General features: G+C 52.3%; 4 protein-coding genes and 2 pseudogenes across 4 annotated transcripts; 3 read left to right on the top strand and 3 right to left on the bottom strand.

Moving 5' to 3' along the window:
- Window positions 1–1,918: 1,918 nt before the first annotated feature.
- Window positions 1,919–2,844, bottom strand: LOC120409631 (annotated as a pseudogene).
- A 1,773-nt stretch (window positions 2,845–4,617) lies between these two features.
- LOC104698513 (feather keratin 1-like) lies at window positions 4,618–5,820 on the top strand. The gene is made up of 2 exons (XM_019279964.3): window positions 4,618–4,710; window positions 5,064–5,820. The coding sequence occupies exons 1-2, from the start codon at window positions 4,633–4,635 to the stop codon at window positions 5,388–5,390; spliced, it is 405 nt and encodes a 134-aa protein (XP_019135509.2). The 5' UTR covers window positions 4,618–4,632; the 3' UTR covers window positions 5,391–5,820.
- A 2,546-nt stretch (window positions 5,821–8,366) lies between these two features.
- LOC104698514 lies at window positions 8,367–9,106 on the bottom strand (annotated as a pseudogene).
- A 1,087-nt stretch (window positions 9,107–10,193) lies between these two features.
- On the top strand, window positions 10,194–11,559 carry LOC120411309 (feather keratin 1-like). Its single transcript, XM_039565578.1, has 3 exons — window positions 10,194–10,255; window positions 10,351–10,447; window positions 10,815–11,559. The coding sequence occupies exons 1-3, from the start codon at window positions 10,194–10,196 to the stop codon at window positions 11,139–11,141; spliced, it is 486 nt and encodes a 161-aa protein (XP_039421512.1). The 3' UTR covers window positions 11,142–11,559.
- Window positions 11,560–14,465: 2,906 nt separating this feature from the next.
- LOC104684232 (feather keratin 1) lies at window positions 14,466–15,125 on the bottom strand. Its single transcript, XM_039565719.1, is given in 3 exon segments — window positions 14,466–14,662; window positions 14,665–14,839; window positions 14,842–15,125. Coding segments are annotated over 3 exon segments (300 nt in total). The 5' UTR covers window positions 14,866–15,125; the 3' UTR covers window positions 14,466–14,561.
- A 57-nt stretch (window positions 15,126–15,182) lies between these two features.
- On the top strand, window positions 15,183–18,794 carry LOC120411308. Its single transcript, XM_039565577.1, is given in 7 exon segments — window positions 15,183–15,239; window positions 16,364–16,450; window positions 16,555–16,636; window positions 17,298–17,411; window positions 17,531–17,579; window positions 17,581–17,683; window positions 18,050–18,794. Coding segments are annotated over 7 exon segments (819 nt in total). The 3' UTR covers window positions 18,377–18,794.
- Window positions 18,795–21,181: the final 2,387 nt, after the last annotated feature.

Below are 21,181 nucleotides of genomic sequence, written 5' to 3'. Positions count from 1 at the left end.
AAGCCTGGATGCTCGGTGGAATTCCACAGAACAAGCACACCAAACATCAGAACTTTTTATACATTTTAGCAAACAAAGTAATTAGTGTTCATTGGCTACACATAACATAGTTCTCTTATTAATTAGCATTCTATCTTCCATTGGTTAATGATTCTCTCGTTTCTCATGCTAATTAGTCCACATGCTCAGTCTTTCTCTTCCTTTGGGTCAGGGGATTTCTTGGGTCAGTGGTCCGTGCATTGGTGGCCATGATCTGCCCCTGCCAGAATTACCTTTTACTGACTTGGAGCTGATTTCAACACAATTGCTGAGTTGGCTTTGTTGGTTTCTTCCTTACTTTGGGAGTTCTGCCAGATGTCCTTGAAGGCCGTAAATTCTGCATTCCTTGTGCCCGCTATCAAGTGGTTCGTCCTCCTTCACAAGCTTTGTTAACCTCTCCCTATGTATGAGATCAGTGAAGCCTGTCCAACTCTAAACCTTAGCAAGGCAATTCTAGGAACAAGTGGTCTTTCTAACACCTGGATGTCACTTACAGCTTGCTGGCTGCTCTCTGTTTCACAGACTAAATCTCTCTTTTTGTCGATTAGGCTTGAAAGTATACAAAGATCACACGTCAAAGAACATCATTTCTTAAGAAAATTTTATATACTCCACATTTTGCAACAATAACACAGTGATGGTTTGGGTGCTCAGTTGTGTTTATCCTGTGTCTGGGGCTGTTTTAGCCCCCCGGTGCACCAGAAGCCAGAGCAGGAGTTCAAGAGGCTGCAGCCTCAGCAGAAGCTGCACCTCTGTAAGCTCCGGATGTCCCCCTGCACTGACTTGGAGAAGGAACTCAGCAAGGTGTTAGAAGACCCTGGACCAAAACTTGAACCAAGAGGTGTGTGTGAGCACATGTGGAGGGCAGGTGCCCAAGTCACAGGGACATCATTGCCTGGGGATTTCTTTGCACCAGCTTGAGCTCTCCTGAAAGTTGCCTAATTTAATTCCAGCAGGTGATTGAAAACTTACTAGTGCTCTCTGGTAGCAGCAAGAGCAGAATCATCTTAAGGTACAAGAGATAGTGTACCTTAGAATCATAACTGTACATCAGGAGAACAGTGTAGGCTTCTCTTGAGTGGAAATACAAACAAAAGATTTTTTCAAGCACAGAGAAGCTTGTCTCTTCCTGTCCTGTCTGCAAAAAATATGTAAAAAACTGTTTCCAGAAGCCTAAGATGGACTAGATCTATCAAAGGATTGTGTCTTCCTGCACACATGATCTGCAGTGGTGCTTTACTCATTTGCGAAGGCTGAAAAGGGCTCAGTACACTCTTCCATCCTTCCCTCTGGGAATAGTGAAGGCTCTCCATGTGCCCTATGCACCCTTAACCTTCCCAAACACCCTTCCTCCTGACTCTGTGTGTCTGGAGTGTCCAAGAGGCAGGGACCCTGCATGGAGAGTTAACAATCGTCATGTGAACAATCCCTGCACGAACGTCCCTGAAATACCCTCCCAAAACCACCCCTGGTCAACACTGCTCTGCTTGGGCATCTTGGGATCATATCTGTAGGGGAAAGGATGACACAGAGATGTGGGCTTGGATGCAGAAGAACTTTAATGTGTCAAAAGAGATAAACAGGTCAATCCAAAAGAGGAATCCAGTGCAGGAAGCACCAGGGGCAGATGAGTTTGTGTCCCATGTCTGTGGCAGGGATCCCAGCAGAGATCTGCCTGATCCAGAGAGGGAGCAGGGCCAGCAGCTCCTCCCCAGGCTGGCTGAGTGCAGCTCACAGCCCAGGGGAGCACAAGGCAACAAGGACACAGGAGGGAAAGGAGAGAGTGGCAGAGGGCACAGGCAGGGATGGGCCGTGCTTCCCGAGAGCCCAGGCTGGCCCTGTCCTTCTGCAAGGCATGGGCTGGGCTGGCTCAGTCCCTCAGGAAGCAACAAGCTGATGCTGCGTCCCCAGGGCGGTTCCACCCTCTGCATCCCTGGCTTCCTTCCCCAGGGCCATCGCCAGCAGCTTTAGCAGGGGAGGCCCCTCGTGCCACAGAGGCCACTGCCCAAGCCTGAGAGGCCAAAGCCCCCGGAGCTGATGGGCACTCCCTGAGAGCTGAGGATGCTGCCAACAGCAGCCGAGGTGGAGGATCCCACCACGGTGTTCTGTGGGAAGGAGCTGAGGATGGGCCCGGGCAGGGTCACCACCACAGGAGAGGGTTCGATGATGACGGTGGAGTCCTGGCACTGCCGGACACAGGGCTCATTGCAGCTGTTGGCCAGCGGGGTGGGGCCGCAGGGCTGGCAGGGCCGGCACGGGGTGTAGCAGGACATGTCTTGGGGCTGCAGGTGCACCTGGCAGAGAGGACAGAGAGGACCAGAGTACAAGGAGTGTGTAAGGATCAACCTGTCACTCCACAATGGGGGACAAAAGGCATGAACAGGAGACAAGCCCTGGGGGCTGTATAGAGAGACCCACAGGCTTCTCCTTTTCCTCAGAAGAGCCCTGCCAAGAGCTACCAAGGAAGATCCCTGCCTGGCCCATAGCTCTGGAAACACCTCAGACAAGCCCCAGCTTTCCCCATGTCGCACCTTCTGCCCCCTTCCCATTCCCATGGCAAGAATCTATATAGGACAAAAAAGCATGCATGGCTGAGAAATCCCATGGGAGGAGGAGAAGGATGAGAAAAAGCTTCAGACTCACCTTGTTCTCAAGGAGATGGAGGCGAGACGAATGGATGAGAGAGTGAGGAGAAGGGCCCATTTTTATACTTCTCCTGCACTGCCCCAGGCCCACAGTCACTGCACAAGGACAGTAATTTTCCTACAGACTCACCTCAAAGCAAAACATTCTGCCCAATGGCACAGGTTGTAGTTTGGATTCCATCTATGTTGCCATTTCATTTCCTCATTTCTGACATTCCCACTAAATTATGGAGGCTTCTATCATGTAGTGGAATGACAAGTCCAAGGATTTCTTGTGCAGGAACACATCGGTATGGGCAGGAATCAAGGCTCAAGTTGACCCATGTGGAGTTCTGTACTTCCTCACTGCCTGAGGGATGTGTTGGCTCTGGGACAGCACCTTCTCTTCCCCCTCTCTTCACCCCATGATGCACTTTGGCTGCACTCTTTGCACCGTGACGTAGAGGACACAGAAAGTCCTGCCACACATTGTCAATTCTGAGAACACCCTGAGCTGTGGCAGTGCTGCCGAGCAGGTCAGGCTGAGGACAATGGCCTTTGGGCTGCCTGGAGCTGTGGGTCTGGGCACAGCCCAGTGCTTGAAGATGGTTTTCCACGGCTAGGATGGAGCTGCCCTTGCTGAAGGGGAATTCAGCCCTGCCCGGGACAAAGCCTGCAGACATCACACCTTCCTGGCTTGGCCTCACACCAAAATTAGAGCCTGACTCACCATGGGTCAGGAGAGTCTCTCTTTGGAAATTTGCCTACTGAAGGCATTCCCTTTCCCTCCTGGGTAGCGTCCCAGCTGCCTCCATGTCTGCAGGGCAGGGAAGTGCATCAGTCCTTGGTGTAGTTTGAAAGCCGGATTTGCATCCAGGGTGCTTCTGCTGCGCACATGTCCCTGAGCACTTCATGTTGGATTTCGTAGTGATTTTTTCTATCACCTTTCCAGATATCGAGGCAAGTCTGACTGGCCTGTTATTCCCTGACTCCTCTTTCATGCCCCTTTTGAAGACAAGACACTCACTGGCTTTCTTCCAGTTCTCAGGTGCATTCCATGGTTGCTGTGACTTTCAAAGGGAGTTGAGAAAGGCTTTGTACTGGAACCAGTGAACACATAACATCAATTCACAGACACTCATTTCAGACCAGTGTATTTGAATGTTCCCCCATCGGATTCTGTTCTGCTTGGGGAAGTCTTTTCTGTTCTAGATGTTCCAAGGAGTATCAGGAGCCTCAATTCCTGACAGCAATTCCTGATGGTAAAAACCAAGGACAGGAACCTTTGAGGATCTCCACCTTTCCTGTATCCCCTGCCCTCAGGGAAGCTGCCCTGTTGAATACTGGGGCTGTCTTTGGCCAAGGCTCCCTTTACTGATGACCTGTCTGGAGAAGACCTTCTTATTGCCCCTCCTTTGCCTGTTTCAACTCCAGGTGGGCTTTGGCTTTCCTAACGCCTGGCAAACATCCCCTCCAGAGCAAAGGGCATCAAGAGGAAGAGAGATGGAACATTGGCATGGCCTGGCTGCCTAGAGATGCTGCAGCTTGTGACCCTTGAAGAGAGCAGAGAGAGAGGGAAAAGACAGAAGCAAGTGAAATGTCCATAAAAAGTGCAGTATTTGGATGCTCTCTAACATGCGGTGCAAGACAGGGCCTCTTCCTGCAAGGGTTATTGCAAAGAGTTGCTTTTCACTGCCCAAGACCAACATTCCCTGCCTTCGTGGGACCCTTCCAGCACTTGGGTGATGTGCCCCCACTGACATGACTCTGCCTGGGATATCCTTTGGCTTCTCATCACAGAACATGAAAGGATCCTGCAATGCAGGGCAGGAATGTCAGAAATGAGGAAATGAAATGGCAGCGTAGATGGAAACAAAGGTGAATCACTACCACTGTGTGGGGTATTTTCCTTTGAAGATGAGTCTGTTGAAAAATTACTGCCCTTGTGCAGGACTGTGGGCCTGGGGCAATGCAAGAGCTGTATAAAAGCAGGCTCTTCTCCGCACTCTCACATTCACTCCACTCACCTCCATCTCCTTGGAACAAGGTGAGTTTGAAGCCCATTCTTCATTTTCTCCTTCTTCTCTGCGATTTCTCTACACATACCCATGACTTTGTCCCATGCGGGATCTTGGAGATGCTTTTTGTGAGGGGAGGAAAGGAGTGGGAGGTGTGTGGCTGCTGGGTCTTAGCAGAAGTATTGCCCCAGCTTTGGGCTGGTTGGAGATGTCCCTGGGCTTGAGCTCTTGGTGGGGTTTGTGTGAGGGGAAGAGCCCATGTGCCTCCACAAACAGCCTCCAGCTCTTATTCCCAGCTCATGCCTTTGCTCCCTCATGGTGTGATGACAGTTGGATCCTTACGCACTCCTTGTACTCTGGTCCTCTCTGCTCTCTCTGCCAGGTGCACCTGCAGCCCCAAGACATGTCCTGCTTCACCCCGTGCCGGCCCTGCCAGCCCTGCGGCCCCACCCCGCTGGCCAACAGCTGCAATGAGCCCTGTGTCCGGCAGTGCCAGGACTCCACCGTCATCATCGAACCCTCTCCTGTGGTGGTGACCCTGCCTGGGCCCATCCTCAGCTCCTTCCCACAGAACACCGTGGTGGGATCCTCCACCTCGGCTGCTGTTGGCAGCATCCTCAGCTCTCAGGGAGTGCCCATCAGCTCCGGGGGCTTTGGCCTCTCAGGCTTGGGCAGTGGCCTCTGTGGCACGAGGGGCCTCCCCTGCTAAAGCTGCTGGCGATGGCCCTGGGGAAGGAAGCCAGGGATGCAGAGGGTGGAACCGCCCTGGGGACGCAGCATCAGCTTGTTGCTTCCTGAGGGACTGAGCCAGCCCAGCCCATGCCTTGCAGAAGGACAGGGCCAGCCTGGGCTCTCGGGAAGCACGGCCCATCCCTGCCTGTGCCCTGTGCCACTCTCTCCTTTCCCTCCTGTGTCCTTATTGCCTTGTGCTCCCCTGGGCTGTGAGCCGCACTCAGCTATCCTGGGGAGGAGCTGCTGGCCCTGCTCCCTCTCTGGATCAGGCAGATCTCTGCTGGGATCCCTGCCACAGACATGTGATAGAGATTCTTAGGTGACCCTGGTGCTGTCTGCACTGCGGCTTCCACTCAGAGTGACCTTGTTTGTTCTCTTTTAACTCATTAAATTTCTGTTGCATCCCAGCCCATGCCTCTGTGTCATCCTTTCCCTGTTATTGGTCTCCCAAGATTCCCAGGGAGAGAAGTGTTGCTCTGGAATGGTTCTGTGAGACAGGTTCAGGAGAAGGTGTCTCAGTGCCTTTTAGGACAGGAGAGTTAAATGTGCTTTATCACAGTATTGCTGCTTTTTAACCTTCTCCATGTGTCTGTGTTACGACCCACTGCAGAAGGTGGGGGGTAACGCAGGTTCTTGCTAATACATCCCTTGAGATTGATTAGAGAGAACCAATACTGAATGCTCCGTGTTTGTAAGTTCACACATGGAGGGTTTATTGTAGAACAATGTGATTGCACAGGAAGACATGTCTGTAGCCATTTTGGTTATTATTCTCTATAGCAACACAACAACATGAAAGCACTGCAAGATGAAAATGCAACCACATCACCCAGGGACGTGCACAAGGCAAAATAAAGGAAGAGAGATAAAGGGCAAGCTTGTGAAGATCTCTGCAACCATAGGCCCTGTGATGAGACTTGGTTGCTGCGCAGTCTTGGTCAAAGTGCTTGCAGACTGGACCTGTCAGGTTGTGGGGGAAGTCTCAAAGAACTGGTGCAGAAAAGTCCCTGGGAAAATCCACAGAACACAAAATCTATTGGTTTTCTATTGGGTTTATATTCACTCTGTTTCAGATATGCCCAGGTTCCTCCCCTGGAGCGGGGAGCTTCACACTGCATCATGTAATGTTCAGGAGCCCTTGACACTTCTAAGACAACACAGCTGCCCATCACACCCAGCTCAGTTGCATTGTTTTTGGCCCAATATGGCTCATCAGCAGAGATGAACAGTCAGGACACACCAATGTCCTGGTGCTTCCCCTGCGGGAGGAGATGGACCCCCACAACCCAGTGGTCTGTGCAAGGGAGGGCAACTTAGAGTGACAGGAGGCACCAGCATCCACCTCCTATCTTGTTTGAAGCCCATCATTCACCCTCTGTCTTATTAGATCAGAGGTTGGCCATCCAAAGCTCACCTCCCCCAGTTCACCAAAGCACCCTGGTCTCCACAAATGGGGGAATGTTTTGAGTCATTATCCCTTAAGAGTTCAGTGTCTCACAGGTGGATAGAATGAACCAAACCTCTCCACTGACCCTGTCTACTCCAAGAATATTATCTCTCTGACCAAACCATTCTTGTCTTCATGCTCAGCAGTGCCTCTGCCTAAGTCAAATGGTCTGATCTCCTCCCAGCCACCCTGCAGTGAACTTGCGCCTCTTGGTCCTGGTGGTTCTTGCATTGCAGCCTGTGCCCAACACGGGGGATGGCAGCAGGCGAGTGCTGAGCAGAGCAGCATCATTGCTCCCACCCTTCTCCTGGTTCCACTCCTGCTCACACAGCCCAAGATGCTGGTGACAGCCCTCAGTGTCTGTGATCATCAGTGACACAGACAATGGCATTGGGTACACCCTCGTAGCACTTTCAGATGTGGTTTATTTGCCATAGGGGTATTCAGCCAAGGTGATGATCTTGGAGGTCTTTTCCAACCTTAATGATTTGTGACTCTCAGCAATGACACGAAGCTGAGGGGAGCAACAGCTACACTAGAGGGGAGGGTTTAAATCCAGAGGGATCTTGACAGACTTGAGGAATGGTCCCATGTGGAACATGGGAACTTCAACAAAGCCAAGTGCAAGGTCCTGCCACTGCTTTGGGCAATCCTAGAAATCAATAGGGACTGTGGGGTGCATGGATGGAGAGCTGCCCCGCAGAGTAGGGCTGCAAAAATGGTCACACAGATGCATCACCCCTGCTCTGAAGGGCAGCTGAAGCAGTTGAGGTTTTTCAGTCAAGAAAAGAGCAGGGTCTGGGGGACCTTATTGCAGCCTTTCAGTACATCAAGGGGTGGTGTAAGGAAGTTGGAGACACACATTATATCAAGTGATTGGACAAGGGGCAGGAGTTATAAACTGGAATAGGCGAGCTGGAGCTGAGGTACCCATGCCCATGGCAGGAGGTTTGGACGAGATGATCTTTAACAATCTCTTCCAATCAAACCCATTCTATGATCCCATGATAACATGGGTCTGTGAGAAGGCAGACCATGGCACTGTGTCCTTCCCTTTCAGAAACCTTTCAGATCCGTGTGATCTCCTGGAGTCTGAAGGGAATCCAGTACCTCTGTCTGGTTAGTAACATATTCACTGCTGAGTACTTATGTCACAGTGTTGAGCTGAGAAAGGAAAAGAAAAAGAAGTGCAAACAAAGTGAATGTTTGTCCCTGGAATGTGTGGGGAAGCTCTATCCTCACCCAAAAAGGCAGAGAAACTGAGAACCGAGAGAGTCACTCAGTGCACACTGAGCACAGCCAATGCCAGCCTGTGTTGACAGCCAGTGCAAAACCAGCCCAACAACCCCCTCCCAGAAACACCCCAGGGCAGCCTCTCTGCCTTGGGAGAGGGTCTGCAGGGCAAAGGATGACACAAAGGCATGGGCTGGGATGCAGCAGAATTTAATGAGTCAAAAGAGGGAAAAGAGGGGAATCCAGGTGGAGGCTCCAGTGCAGGGAGCAGCTTTAGCAGGGGAAGCACCTCGTGCCACAGAGGCCACTGCCCAAGCCTGAGAGGCCAAAGCCCCGGAGCTGATGGGCACTCCCTGAGAGCTGAGGATGCTGCCAACAGCAGCCGAGGTGGAGGATCCCACGGCGGTGTTCTGTGGGAAGGAGCTGAGGATGGGCCCGGGCAGGGTCACCACGACTGGGGAGGGCTGGATGGCGACGGTGGAGTCCTGGCACTGCCGGACACAGGGCTCATTGCAGCTGTTGGCCAGCGGGGTGGGGCCGCAGGGCTGGCAGGGCCGGCACGGGGTGTAGCAGGACATGTCTTGGGGCTGCAGGTGCACCTGGCAGAGAGGACAGAGAGGAGCAGAGTACAAGGAGTGGGTGTGAAGCAGCCTTTCAGCCCACCATGAGGATGACCCTGTTTCTCTCAGTGCCAAAGACTCCCCAAATCATGACAAAGTCCATGGAGATCCCCACCTGACCAGTAGCTCAGGAGACACCTCAGCCAAGCCCCAGTGTCTGTCTCTGCCACACCTTCTGCCTCCTTTCCCTCACCCATGGCAAGGAGCCCCAGTGCTCAGCTGAACACAAGTAATGTGCTTAGAAATGCATTTGGTGGAGGACAAGGAGGAGGAGAAATGCTCCAGACTCACCTTATTCCCAAGGAGCTGAAGACAGGAAGAGTGGATGAGAGAGTGAGGCGAAGGAGCTGCTTTTATATTGCTCCTGAACTGCCCCAGGCCCACAGTCACTGCACAGGGGCAACAATTTTCCTACAGACTCATCTCCCAAGCACAATATCCTCCCTAATGCCACAGGGCATGTTTTGGTTTCCATCAACCTGCCTTTTTCATTTCCTCCTTTCTGACATCCCACTAGGTCATGGGGATCCCTTTCATGTTAAAGGATGAGAAGCCCAAGGATTTGACTTGCAGGAACACATGAGGAATGGTTGGACTCAATGATCTTGGAGGTCCTTGCAATCCTCATGATTCTCTTGAGTCAATAATTCCCTGATCATTGGCAGGAATCAAGTCTCAAGCAGAGCCCTGTGCCATTGGGCTTCTCAATATCCGGGGGAGGTGTTGGGTGTCTGGACCATTCCTTGTTCCTCCCTCTCTCTCCTCACCTGTGATGTCCTTTGGCTGCACAATGTGGAGCCTGATCTGGATGACACACAAGCACAGGCCACTTTTCCAATACGTGCTGTCAGTGCTGAGAACACGTGTGACATGTAGGAGAGCTGCCAAGCACCCTTTTCTCTGTGACTGGATGGAGCTGCACTTGCTGAAGGGGAATTCAGCCCTGCCTGGAACAAAGCCTGCAGGCATCCCACCCTCCTGCCTTGGCCTCCCACCAAAAGGCTGACACACGGCCAACCCAATATTAGAGCGTGACTTGTCACTGGTAGGGAGAGTCTCTCCCTGGAAATTTGCCTACTGAAGGCATTCCATTGTCCTTCCTTGGGCCTTGGCTTTTGTAAACCCAACCCTGGAATACTCAGACAGCCCAGCTAATGTTCTGCATCAGCAAAGGGCATCAGGACGAAGGGAGAGGAAAGCATTTCCGTGGAGAAGCAGTGGCCAGTGGGCATTGGAGTGAGGTGAGGGCGGGGAGAGAGCAGCAGGCAGGACGTGGTGCCAGGAGAGGAGGCTCTGGATGCTCTGCTGCTCTGTGCGGGGGCAGGGCAGAGCTGGGCCTTGCCCCGCAGAAGCAGCTGCCAACAGTGGCAAGGCACTGCCCCCAGCCAACATCCCCTGCGTGCACGGGACCCTCTGGCACGGGGGGCACATCCTGTGCCTGCATGGACACGCTCTGACCGCGGGTATCCTCAGGCCTCGCATGGCACACGTGAAAGGAGCTGCAACACAGAGCAAGCACGTGAGAAATGAGGAAATGAAATGGCAGTGTTTATGGAAATCAAACCATAACGTGTGGCGTTAGGGAGGATATTTTTCTTTGGAGGTGAATGTGTTGGAAAATTACTGCCCTTGTGCAGTGCCTGTGGCCTGGGGCGGTGCAGGAGCAGTATAAAAGGGGCACCTTCTCCTCGCTCTCTCATCCACTCCTCTCACCTCCATCTCCTTGGGATCAAGGTGAGTCTGAAGCCCTTTCTTTTCTTGCTCCTTTGAGCTTTCTGATCCCCTTCTTTGCTTTAATCCCATGTGGGCTCTTGAGAACTGCTTGTCATGGGAGAGGGAAGGGGCAGAAGTTGTGCATGGAGAGAGGCTGGGTTTTGGCTGAAGTTTCTCCTGAGTTCTGGCCCAGGTGTGGAAGTGTCTGGGCTTGGTCGCTCTTTGGGAGATTCTTGGGGCCTTGAGCAAAGAGTGAGGCTGTTGGGCCTGTCTGAGCAGCCTCCTGTGGTCTTCTCCTTCTCTTTGCTTTTCTTCATCATGGTGTGCCAACAGACTGCTCTGACATAGCCCTTCCTTGTACTCTGCTCCTCAATGTCCTGTCTGCCAGGTGCACCTGCAGCCCCAAGACATGTCCTGCTTCACCCCGTGCCGGCCCTGCCAGCCCTGCGGCCCCACCCCGCTGGCCAACAGCTGCAATGAGCCCTGTGTCCGGCAGTGCCAGGACTCCACCGTCATCATCGAACCCTCTCCTGTGGTGGTGACGCTGCCTGGGCCCATCCTCAGCTCCTTCCCACAGAACACCGTGGTGGGATCCTCCACCTCGGCTGCTGTTGGCAGCATCCTCAGCTCTCAGGGAGTGCCCATCAGCTCCGGGGGCTTTGGCCTCTCAGGCTTGGGCAGTGGCCTCTGTGGCATGAGGGGCCTCCCCTGCTAAAAGCTGCTGGCGATGGCCCTGGGGAAGGAAGCCAGGGATGCAGAGGGTGGAACCGCCCTGGGGACGCAGCATCAGCTTGCTGCTTCCTGAGGGACTGAGCCAGCCCAGCCCATGCCTTGCAGAAGGACAGGGCCAGCCTGGGCTCTCGGGAAGCACGGCCCATCCCTGCCTGTGCCCTCTGCCACTCTCTCCTTTCCCTCCTGTGTCCTTGTTGCCTTGTGCTCCCCTGGGCTGTGAGCCGCACTCAGCCAGCCTGGGGAGGAGCTGCTGGCTCCACTGCCTGTGTGGGCACCTGCTTAGAAAACAGCCCTTGGAAAACAAGCCCTTGTTGTTTTCCCCTGGTGCTCTCTGCATTGACATCTCAGCTTGGATTGACCTAATTTTCCTGTTTAGACTCATTAAAGTTCTGTGCATTGCAGCCCATGTCTTTCTCTCATTTATTCCCCTGAAGATCCTCTCCCAACATGCCCAGAAAGAGAGATGTTGCTCAGGGCTGGTTGTGGGAGGGCCTTGTGGCGGGATGATTTTGCACAGGGTGTTAAGAAAGGCTCAATTTAAATATTCTTAGTCATGCAATGGGTAACTCTGTTTTTTAATTTTCTCTACTGACTTGGGGCTGGAGAGCATGGCTGGATGCTCTTCAATGATCATAATGACAAGAGAGATGATTTTTGGTCTCCCCATAAGCTTTCTCTTCCCTACACTCAGCAAGCCCTTGGCCTTCAGTGTCTCCTCTCCAGCCAAGTGCTCCAACCTCCTCACTGTCCTGGCCACCTTACACCAAACTCGCTGCACTTGGTCCAGGTGGTTCTTGCATTGCAGCCTGTGCCCAACACCGGGGATGGCAGCAGGCGAGTGCTGAGCAGCACGACATCGTCGCTCCCACCCTTCTCCTGGTTCCACTCCTGCTCACACAGCCCAGGATGGTGGTGACAGCCCTCAGTGTCAGGGAGAGCGAGAGAGAGAGAGAGAGAAGAGAGACTTTTTGGTTGAAATAGATTTAAGAAAGAAAGGGCCAAAAAGAGAAAACCCAGGAAAGGCAACATTTAAGGAAGTTGGAGACAGACATTATATCAAGGCCTGCAGTGATTGGAGACGGAGCAAGATATTCAATGTGAAATAGGGTAGATGTAGAAGGCACAAAAGATAGAAATTTATGATGATGAGTGTGGTGAGGCACTGGAAAATATTACTTATAGAATGATGTGGTGCCCCATCCTGGGAAGGATCCAAGGTCAGGCTTAAAGGACTTTTGATTAACCTGATGTAGTGACCGATATCCCTGTCCATGGAAAGGGGTTGGACTAGATGACCTTTACTGGATTCTTCCAGCTCCTGAAGAATGTGTAATATGTCAAGATTATCTCAATTCAGGATCATCTCTGATGTCAGCTAGTTCTGGTTCCAGCCAGGACAGGGTCAATTTTTGCAGCAGCCAGGAGAGGGCACGGCCAGGACTTGGAGGTATTTCTATACCACTTCAGATCATTGCTGGGGCCGGGAGAGGGAAGGGAGTCTCTTCAGGAAGGAAGGGCTCTCTTGGGGTCGGGGCAGTTGTGGCTGCAGTTGGGTTGGGGAGCTCCACGGTCACATTTTGGCATGTGATTCACTCTCTCTCTTGTACACTTTTGTTATTAATACTGCTGTGATTATAGTTCATTTTCTTATCTCATTGCTGCTTCCAGTAAAGTGTACCTATCTCAGCCTGTGATCTTTGCTTTTTGTGCCTCCAATTCTCCTCTCCTGCCCTCCACAGTGGAGAAGGAAGGGAAGGGAACAGAGCAGCACGTGGTTGGATTTGGAGCACTAAAGTGGAGAATACCACTGTTAAACCAGGACAAAGATCTTTCTCTACTTGCTAGCCTAATCAGCAAGAAAGGGGGTCTAATGATTGGAACAGGCAGTGGCTGCCTCCCCTAGTCAAGGACATCTGGGAACTAACAAGGCTTAAAGATGTAGCTGTCCTGGTTTGGCCCAGGTAAGCAGGAGGGGGCATGGGCAAGACTCATGTGAATTGATACCAGCCCATGTTGGTACCTGGACGAGGTGGAGGGGGGAGAGGGAGAGGGACCCTCTGGCTTCCAGGAAGAAGGGTGTTCCTTCCATTGGGAAAAAGCCTGGGGGATGAAACCATCTGGACTTGTTTAACTTTCCTGTAAATATTTTCTTTGTCTTACACCTTTTGTTTTTAATATTGTGGCAGTTACTGTTAGTTTTCTTATCTCGTTGCTGTTTCCAGTAAATTGTTCTTATCTCAACCCGTGACCTTTGACTTTTGTGCTTCCATCTGGAGGGGAAGGGGAAGTGAGTGTTGGCCTGGAGTTTTTTTTAGCGGGACTACTAAATTGGAGAATACCATTCCTAAAACACAACAGTAGTAAATCAAGATGTTGTGTGCCAGTGGAGCAGATTGCAGTTAGCATGTCTTCCTCCCAGACATCTTGTATGGAACTCAGTAACCCACCCCAGTAGAGGGGCTGCACTTGGAAAGCTTCTACCTCTGAATTTCTGGGTACAAATAATGGCATGAAGAGTCTGGTGGGTATGCTTGATTTGGGGAATTCCACCGAGAACCCAGGCTTGTGCAACTCTGACATAAATAATCAGGTTCTCTTTGGAGTGTGTGATTATTGAGTTATTGCACAGTGGGCAACAAATCTGATTTTGTGGGCAACACAATCAAACCCATTCTGTGATTCCATGGTAACAGGGGTCTGTGTGAAGGCAGCCCACTGCTCTGTGTCCCTCATTTTGGGAATCCTGTGGTTAGGATGGGATCTCCTGGGAGTCTGAGGGAAGCTGGTGCCTCCATCTTGTCAGTGCCACATTGAGTGCTGAGTCCTTGTGTCAACTGTTCAGCTTAAAGAGGAAAGGGAAAAGAGGTGCATGGCTGTCCCTGGACTATGTAGGGTAATTTTATTCTGTTCTAGGGTTATTCTATTCTATTCTATTCTATTCTATTCTATTCTATTCTATTCTATTCTATTCTATTCTATTCTATGCCATTCTAATCTATTCTATGCAGCACTGCCAAGAAGGACTTGGGGGTGCCTGTGGGATGATAGGCTTGCCACGAACCAGAACTGTGCTCTGGCAGCCCAGAAAGCCAGCTGTGTCCTGAGCTACATCAAAACCATCTTGGGCAGCTGGAAAAGGGAGGGAATTCAGGGAAACTGAGAACCCAGAGGGTCGCTTAGTGCACACTGAGCACAGCCAATGCCAGCCTGTGTTGACAGCCAGTGCAAAACCAGCCGAACAACCCCCTCCCAGAAACACCCCAGGGCAGCCTCTCTGCCTTGGGAGAGGGTCTGCAGGGCAAAGGATGACACAAAGGCATGGGCTGGGATGCAGCAGAATTTAATGAGTCAAGAGAGGGGAAAGAAGGGGATCGAGGTGGAGGCTCCAGTGCAGGGAGCAGCTTTAGCAGGGGAAGCACCTCGTGCCACAGAGGCCACTGCCCAAGCCTGAGAGGCCAAAGCCCCCGGAGCTGATGGGCACTCCCTGAGAGCTGAGGATGCTGCAACAGCAGCCGAGGTGGAGGATCCCACGGCGGTGTTCTGTGGGAAGGAGCTGAGGATGGGCCCGGGCAGCGTCACCACGACTGGGGAGGGCTGGATGGCGACGGTGGAGTCCTGGCACTGCCGGACACAGGGCTCATTGCAGCTGTTGGCCAGCGGGGTGGGGCCGCAGGGCTGCAGGGCCGGCACGGGGTGTAGCAGGACATGTCTTGGGGCTGCAGGTGCACCTGGCAGAGAGGACAGAGAGGAGCAGAGTACAAGGAGTGGGTGTGAAGCAGCCTTTCAGCCCACCATGAGGATGACCCTGTTTCTCTCAGTGCCAAAGACTCCCCAAATCATGACAAAGTCCATGGAGATCCCCACCTGACCAGTAGCTCAGGAGACACCTCAGCCAAGCCCCAGTGTCTGTCTCTGCCACACCTTCTGCCTCCTTTCCTCACCCATGGCAAGGAGCCCCAGTGCTCAGCTGAACACAAGTAATGTGCTTAGAAATGCATTTGGTGGAGGACAAGGAGGAGGAGAAATGCTCCAGACTCACCTTATTCCCAAGGAGCTGGAGACAGGAAGAGTGGATGAGAGAGTGAGGCGAAGGAGCTGCTTTTATATTGCTCCTGAACTGCCCCAGGCCCACAGTCACTGCACAGGGGCAACAATTTTCCTACAGACTCATCTCCCAAGCACAATATCCTCCCTAATGCCACAGGGCATGTTTTGGTTTCCATCAACGCTGCCTTTTCATTTCCTCCTTTCTGACATCCCCACTAGGTCATGGGGATCCCTTTCATGTTAAAGGATGAGAAGCCCAAGGATTTGACTTGCAGGAACACATGAGGAATGGTTGGACTCAATGATCTTGGAGGTCCTTGCCAATCCTCATGATTCTCTTGAGTCAATAATTCCCTGATCATTGGCAGGAATCAAGTCTCAAGCAGAGCCCTGTGCCATTGGGCTTCTCAATATCCGGGGGAGGTGTTGGGTGTCTGGACCATTCCTTGTTCCTCCCTCTCTCTCCTCACCTGTGATGTCCTTTGGCTGCACAATGTGGAGCCTGACCTGGATGACACACAAGCACAGGCCACTTTTCCAATACGTGCTGTCAGTGCTGAGAACACGTGTGACATGTGAGAGAGCTGCCAAGCACCCTTTTCCCAGTGCCTGGATGGAGCTGCACTTGCTGAAGGGGAATTCAGCCCTGCCTGGAACAAAGCCTGCAGGCATCCCACCCTCCTGCCTTGGCCTCCCACCAAAAGGCTGACACACGGCCAACCCAATATTAGAGCGTGACTTGTCACTGGTAAGGAGAGTCTCTCCCTGGAAATTTGCCTACTGAAGGCATTCCCTTGCCCTCCTGGGACGCATCCCCGCTGCCTCCATGTCTGGAGGGCAGGGAAGTGCAGCGCTCCTTGGTGTGTTTTGAGAGCTGGCTTTGTACCCAGGGCGCTTCGGAGCGCATCCCCTCGCTGAGCATCCCCAGGCATGTGGCACTGCAGTTTCCCCAGAGCTTTCATGTGTTGTGGAAATGGAGGAGGTTTCCTGCCCTATTCAGTGGTGCTGGGTTGTTGTCTAGGCTGAGGAGGCATTTGGGGCATGGGGAAGGAGTGGATTTAAGTCCCAATGCCCAGCAGAAGCCATAGAGCTTTGGAACCCAGGATGTGTCCCAAGCAGTGGGGAGGTATTTTCTGAAACCCCTTCTTTTGTCTCCAGAACATCCAGGAGAGCTCCCCTCCACAGCCAGATGTCTTTGACCTGGAAGATGAGTTCCCTGTGTCCATTGCTGCCCCCCATCAGAGTGTTCTCTTTTTATCCTGTGTTTTGCCTGGACCTTTCATGTTCCTTGGACCATGAGGTGCCCCTCTGGTGCTGCTGGCTTTTCCAATCTCTTTTGGTCGTCACAGGTGCCTGTGAAGGCACATCTGACCTGCCAGATGCCTGACTGGATGGAAGTTGTCATGTTTGAAGTCCAGGGTCTGTACATTGGTACTCATATACGTCCTGACCATCTCTTCCTCCCTGTCCTCAGCTGCATTCCCTGACTGCTGGCACTAGCCAAAGGGTGTTTGGAGGTGTTTTCTTTGACTCCAGCACTTGTGTGCCTGTCACGAGGTTGCACACATTCATGTCGGTCCAGTCTGAATGTTGTTCCTCCTCTGCTGTGGGGAAGGTCTCCTTATTCTGCTCTTTCTGAGGAATATCAGGATCCTGAGCCTGTGACAAGAAATGTTGCCAGTGAAGACCAAAGCCCAGAAGCCCTGGGGAGCCTTCCCCTTTCCCATAACCCCTGTCCCCAGCGAAGCTGCTCCAGTCAGCCTTGGCTCAAGCCTCCCTTTTGCTGCTGCCCTGTGTGGAAGATCTTCTTGTTTCCCACCACCAGCTTTGCTGATTCTGCTCCAGGTGGGCCTTGGCTTTGGTAAACCCAACCCTGGAATACTCAGACAGCCCAGCTAATGTTCTGCATCAGCAAAGGGCATCAGGACGAAGGGAGAGGAAAGCATTTCCGTGGAGAAGCAGTGGCCAGTGGGCATTGGAGTGAGGTGAGAGCGGGGAGAGAGCAGCAGGCAGGACGTGGTGCCAGGAGAGGAGGCTCTGGATGCTCTGCTGCTCTGTGCGGGGCAGGGCAGAGCTGGGCCTGTCCCCGCAGAAGCAGCTGCCAACAGTGGCAAGGCACTGCCCCCAGCCAACATCCCCTGCGTGCACGGGACCCTCTGGCACGGGGGGCACATCCTGTGCCTGCATGGACACGCTCTGACCGCGGGTATCCTCAGGCCTCGCATGGCACACGTGAAAGGAGCTGCAACACAGAGCAAGCACGTGAGAAATGAGGAAATGAAATGGCAGTGTTTATGGAAATCAAACCATAACGTGTGGCGTTAGGGAGGATATTTTTCTTTGGAGGTGAATGTGTTGGAAAATTACTGCCCTTGTGCAGTGCCTGTGGGCCTGGGGCGGTGCAGGAGCAGTATAAAAGGGGCACCTTCTCCTCGCTCTCTCATCCACTCCTCTCACCTCCATCTCCTTGGGATCAAGGTGAGTCTGAAGCCCTTTCTTTTCTTGCTCCTTTGAGCTTTCTGATCCCCTTCTTTGCTTAATCCCATGTGGGCTCTTGAGAACTGCTTGTCATGGGAGAGGGAAGGGGCAGAAGTTGTGCATGGAGAGAGGCTGGGTTTTGGCTGAAGTTTCTCCTGAGTTCTGGCCCAGGTGTGGAAGTGTCTGGGCTTGGTCGCTCTTTGGGAGATTCTTGGGGCCTTGAGCAAAGAGTGAGGCTGTTGGGCCTGTCTGAGCAGCCTCCTGTGGTCTTCTCCTTCTCTTTGCTTTTCTTCATCATGGTGTGCCAACAGACTGCTCTGACATAGCCCTTCCTTGTACTCTGCTCCTCAATGTCCTGTCTGCCAGGTGCACCTGCAGCCCCAAGACATGTCCTGCTTCACCCCGTGCCGGCCCTGCCAGCCCTGCGGCCCCACCCCGCTGGCCAACAGCTGCAATGAGCCCTGTGTCCGGCAGTGCCAGGACTCCACCGTCATCATCGAACCCTCTCCTGTGGTGGTGACGCTGCCTGGGCCCATCCTCAGCTCCTTCCCACAGAACACCGTGGTGGGATCCTCCACCTCGGCTGCTGTTGGCAGCATCCTCAGCTCTCAGGGAGTGCCCATCAGCTCCGGGGGCTTTGGCCTCTCAGGCTTGGGCAGTGGCCTCTGTGGCATGAGGGGCCTCCCCTGCTAAAGCTGCTGGCGATGGCCCTGGGGAAGGAAGCCAGGGATGCAGAGGGTGGAACCGCCCTGGGGACGCAGCATCAGCTTGCTGCTTCCTGAGGGACTGAGCCAGCCCAGCCCATGCCTTGCAGAAGGACAGGGCCAGCCTGGGCTCTTGGGAAGCACGGCCCATCCCTGCCTGTGCCCTCTGCCACTCTCTCCTTTCCCTCCTGTGTCCTTGTTGCCTTGTGCTCCCCTGGGCTGTGAGCCGCACTCAGCCAGCCTGGGGAGGAGCTGCTGGCTCCACTGCCTGTGTGGGCACCTGCTTAGAAAACAGCCCTTGGAAAACAATGGACTGTTGTTTGCCTCTGGTGCTCTCTGCATTGGCATCTCAGCTTGGATTGACCTAATTTTCCTGTTTAGACTCATTAAAGTTCTTGTGCATTGCAGCCCATGTCTTTCTCTCATTTATTCCCCTGAAGATCCTCTCCCAACATGCCCAGAAAGAGAGATGTTGCTCAGGGCTGGTTGTGGGAGGGCCTTGTGGCGGGATGATTTTGCACAGGGTGTTAAGAAAGGCTCAATTTAAATATTCTTAGTCATGCAATGGGTAACTCTGTTTTTTAATTTTCTCTACTGACTTGGGGCTGGAGAGCATGGCTGGATGCTCTTCAATGATCATAATGACAAGAGAGATGATTTTTGGTCTCCATTAAAGCTTTCACTTCCCTACACTCAGCAAGCCCTTGGCCTTCAGTGTCTCCTCTCCAGCCAAGTGCTCCAACCTCCTCACTGTCCTGGCCACCTTACACCAAACTCGCTGCACTTGGTCCAGGTGGTTCTTGCATTGCAGCCTGTGCCCAACACCGGGGATGGCAGCAGGCGAGTGCTGAGCAGCACGACATCGTCGCTCCCATCCTTCTCCTGGTTCCACTCCTGCTCACACAGCCCAGGATGGTGGTGACAGCCCTCAGTGTCAGGGAGAGCAAGAGGGAGAGAGAGAGAGACTTTTTGGTTGAAATAGATTTAAGAAAGAAAGGGCCAAAAAGAGAAAACCCAGGAAAGGCAACATTTAAGGAAGTTGGAGACAGACATTATATCAAGGCCTGCAGTGATTGGAGATGGAGCAAGATATTCAATGTGAAATAGGGTAGATGTAGAAGGCACAAAAGATAGAAATTTATGATGATGAGTGTGGTGAGGCACTGGAAAATATTACTTATAGAATGATGTGGTGCCCCATCCTGGGAAGGGTCCAAGGTCAGGCTTAAAGGACTTTTGATTAACCTAATGTAGTGACCGATATCCCTGTCCATGGAAAGGGGTTGGACTAGATGACCTTTACTGGATTCTTCCAGCTCCTGAAGAATGTGTAATATGTCAAGATTATCTCAATTCAGGATCATCTCTGATGTCAGCTAGTTCTGGTTCCAGCCAGGACAGGGTCAATTTTTGCAGCAGCCAGGAGAGGGCACGGCCAGGACTTGGAGGTATTTCTATACCACTTCAGATCATTGCTGGGGCCGGGAGAGGGAAGGGAGTCTCTTCAGGAAGGAAGGGCTCTCTTGGGGTCGGGGCAGTTGTGGCTGCAGTTGGGTTGGGAGCTCCACGGTCACATTTTGGCATGTGATTCACTCTCTCTCTTGTACACTTTTGTTATTAATATTGCTGTGATTATAGTTCATTTTCTTATCTCATTGCTGCTTCCAGTAAAGTGTACCTATCTCAGCCTGTGATCTTTGCTTTTTGTGCCTCCAATTCTCCTCTCCTGCCCTCCACAGTGGAGAAGGAAGGGAAGGGAACAGAGCAGCACGTGGTTGGATTTGGAGCACTAAAGTGGAGAATACCACTGTTAAACCAGGACAAAGATCTTTCTCTACTTGCCAGCCTAATCAGCAAGAAAGGGGATCTAATGATTGGAACAGGCAGTGGCTGCCTCCCCTAGTCAAGGACATCTGGGAACTAACAAGGCTTAAAGATGTAGCTGTCCTGGTTTGGCCCAGGTAAGCAGGAGGGGGCATGGGCAAGACTCATGTGAATTGATACCAGCCCATGTTGGTACCTGGACGAGGTGGAGGGGGGAGAGGGAGAGGGACCCTCTGGCTTCCAGGAAGAAGGGTGTTCCTTCCATTGGGGAAAAAGCCTGGGGGATGAAACCATCTGGACTTGTTTAACTTTCCTGTAAATATTTTCTTTGTCTTACACCTTTTGTTTTTAATATTGTGGCAGTTACTGTTAGTTTTCTTATCTCGTTGCTGTTTCCAGTAAATTGTTCTTATCTCAACCCGTGACCTTTGACTTTTGTGCTTCCATCTGGAGGGGAAGGGGAAGTGAGTGTTGGCCTGGAGTTTTTTTTAGCGGGACTACTAAATTGGAGAATACCATTCCTAAAACACAACAGTAGTACATCAAGATGTTGTGTGCCAGTGGAGCAGATTGCAGTTAGCATGTTGTCTTGGGGTGACCTTATGATGTGTATCCCATATCGCTACCTATGCCCAGAAATTAATTATTGGCCTTTCTATGCCTCTGAACTGAGCCTGAGAGGGGGAAGAAAAAACTGAGCAAAACTTTCTCAAAGCAGTTTGAAACTTGTTCAAGGTCACATAAAGATAGCAGGTTTTTTTTTCCAGCTGGGCAGGGGGGAGCGAGGAAGCACCCAGGCTGGCAGTTTTTTCCAGTCAGCTTTTGGCCAGTTTTTCCGGCAGTTCCTTTGTTCTCTGGAGAGAGGCTGAGAGCTGAACTTTTCCTTCTCTGGAATTCGGGATTTTCTCCCTTTTCTACTGGACTGCCTGATTGCTGTAACATCAGAGCACATCGGGAAGACTTTCCACCG

Source organism: Corvus cornix, chromosome 27, assembly GCF_000738735.6.
Source record: "Corvus cornix cornix isolate S_Up_H32 chromosome 27, ASM73873v5, whole genome shotgun sequence".
Lineage (NCBI taxonomy): Eukaryota > Metazoa > Chordata > Aves > Passeriformes > Corvidae > Corvus > Corvus cornix.
This window is presented reverse-complemented; position numbering and strand designations above follow the sequence as displayed.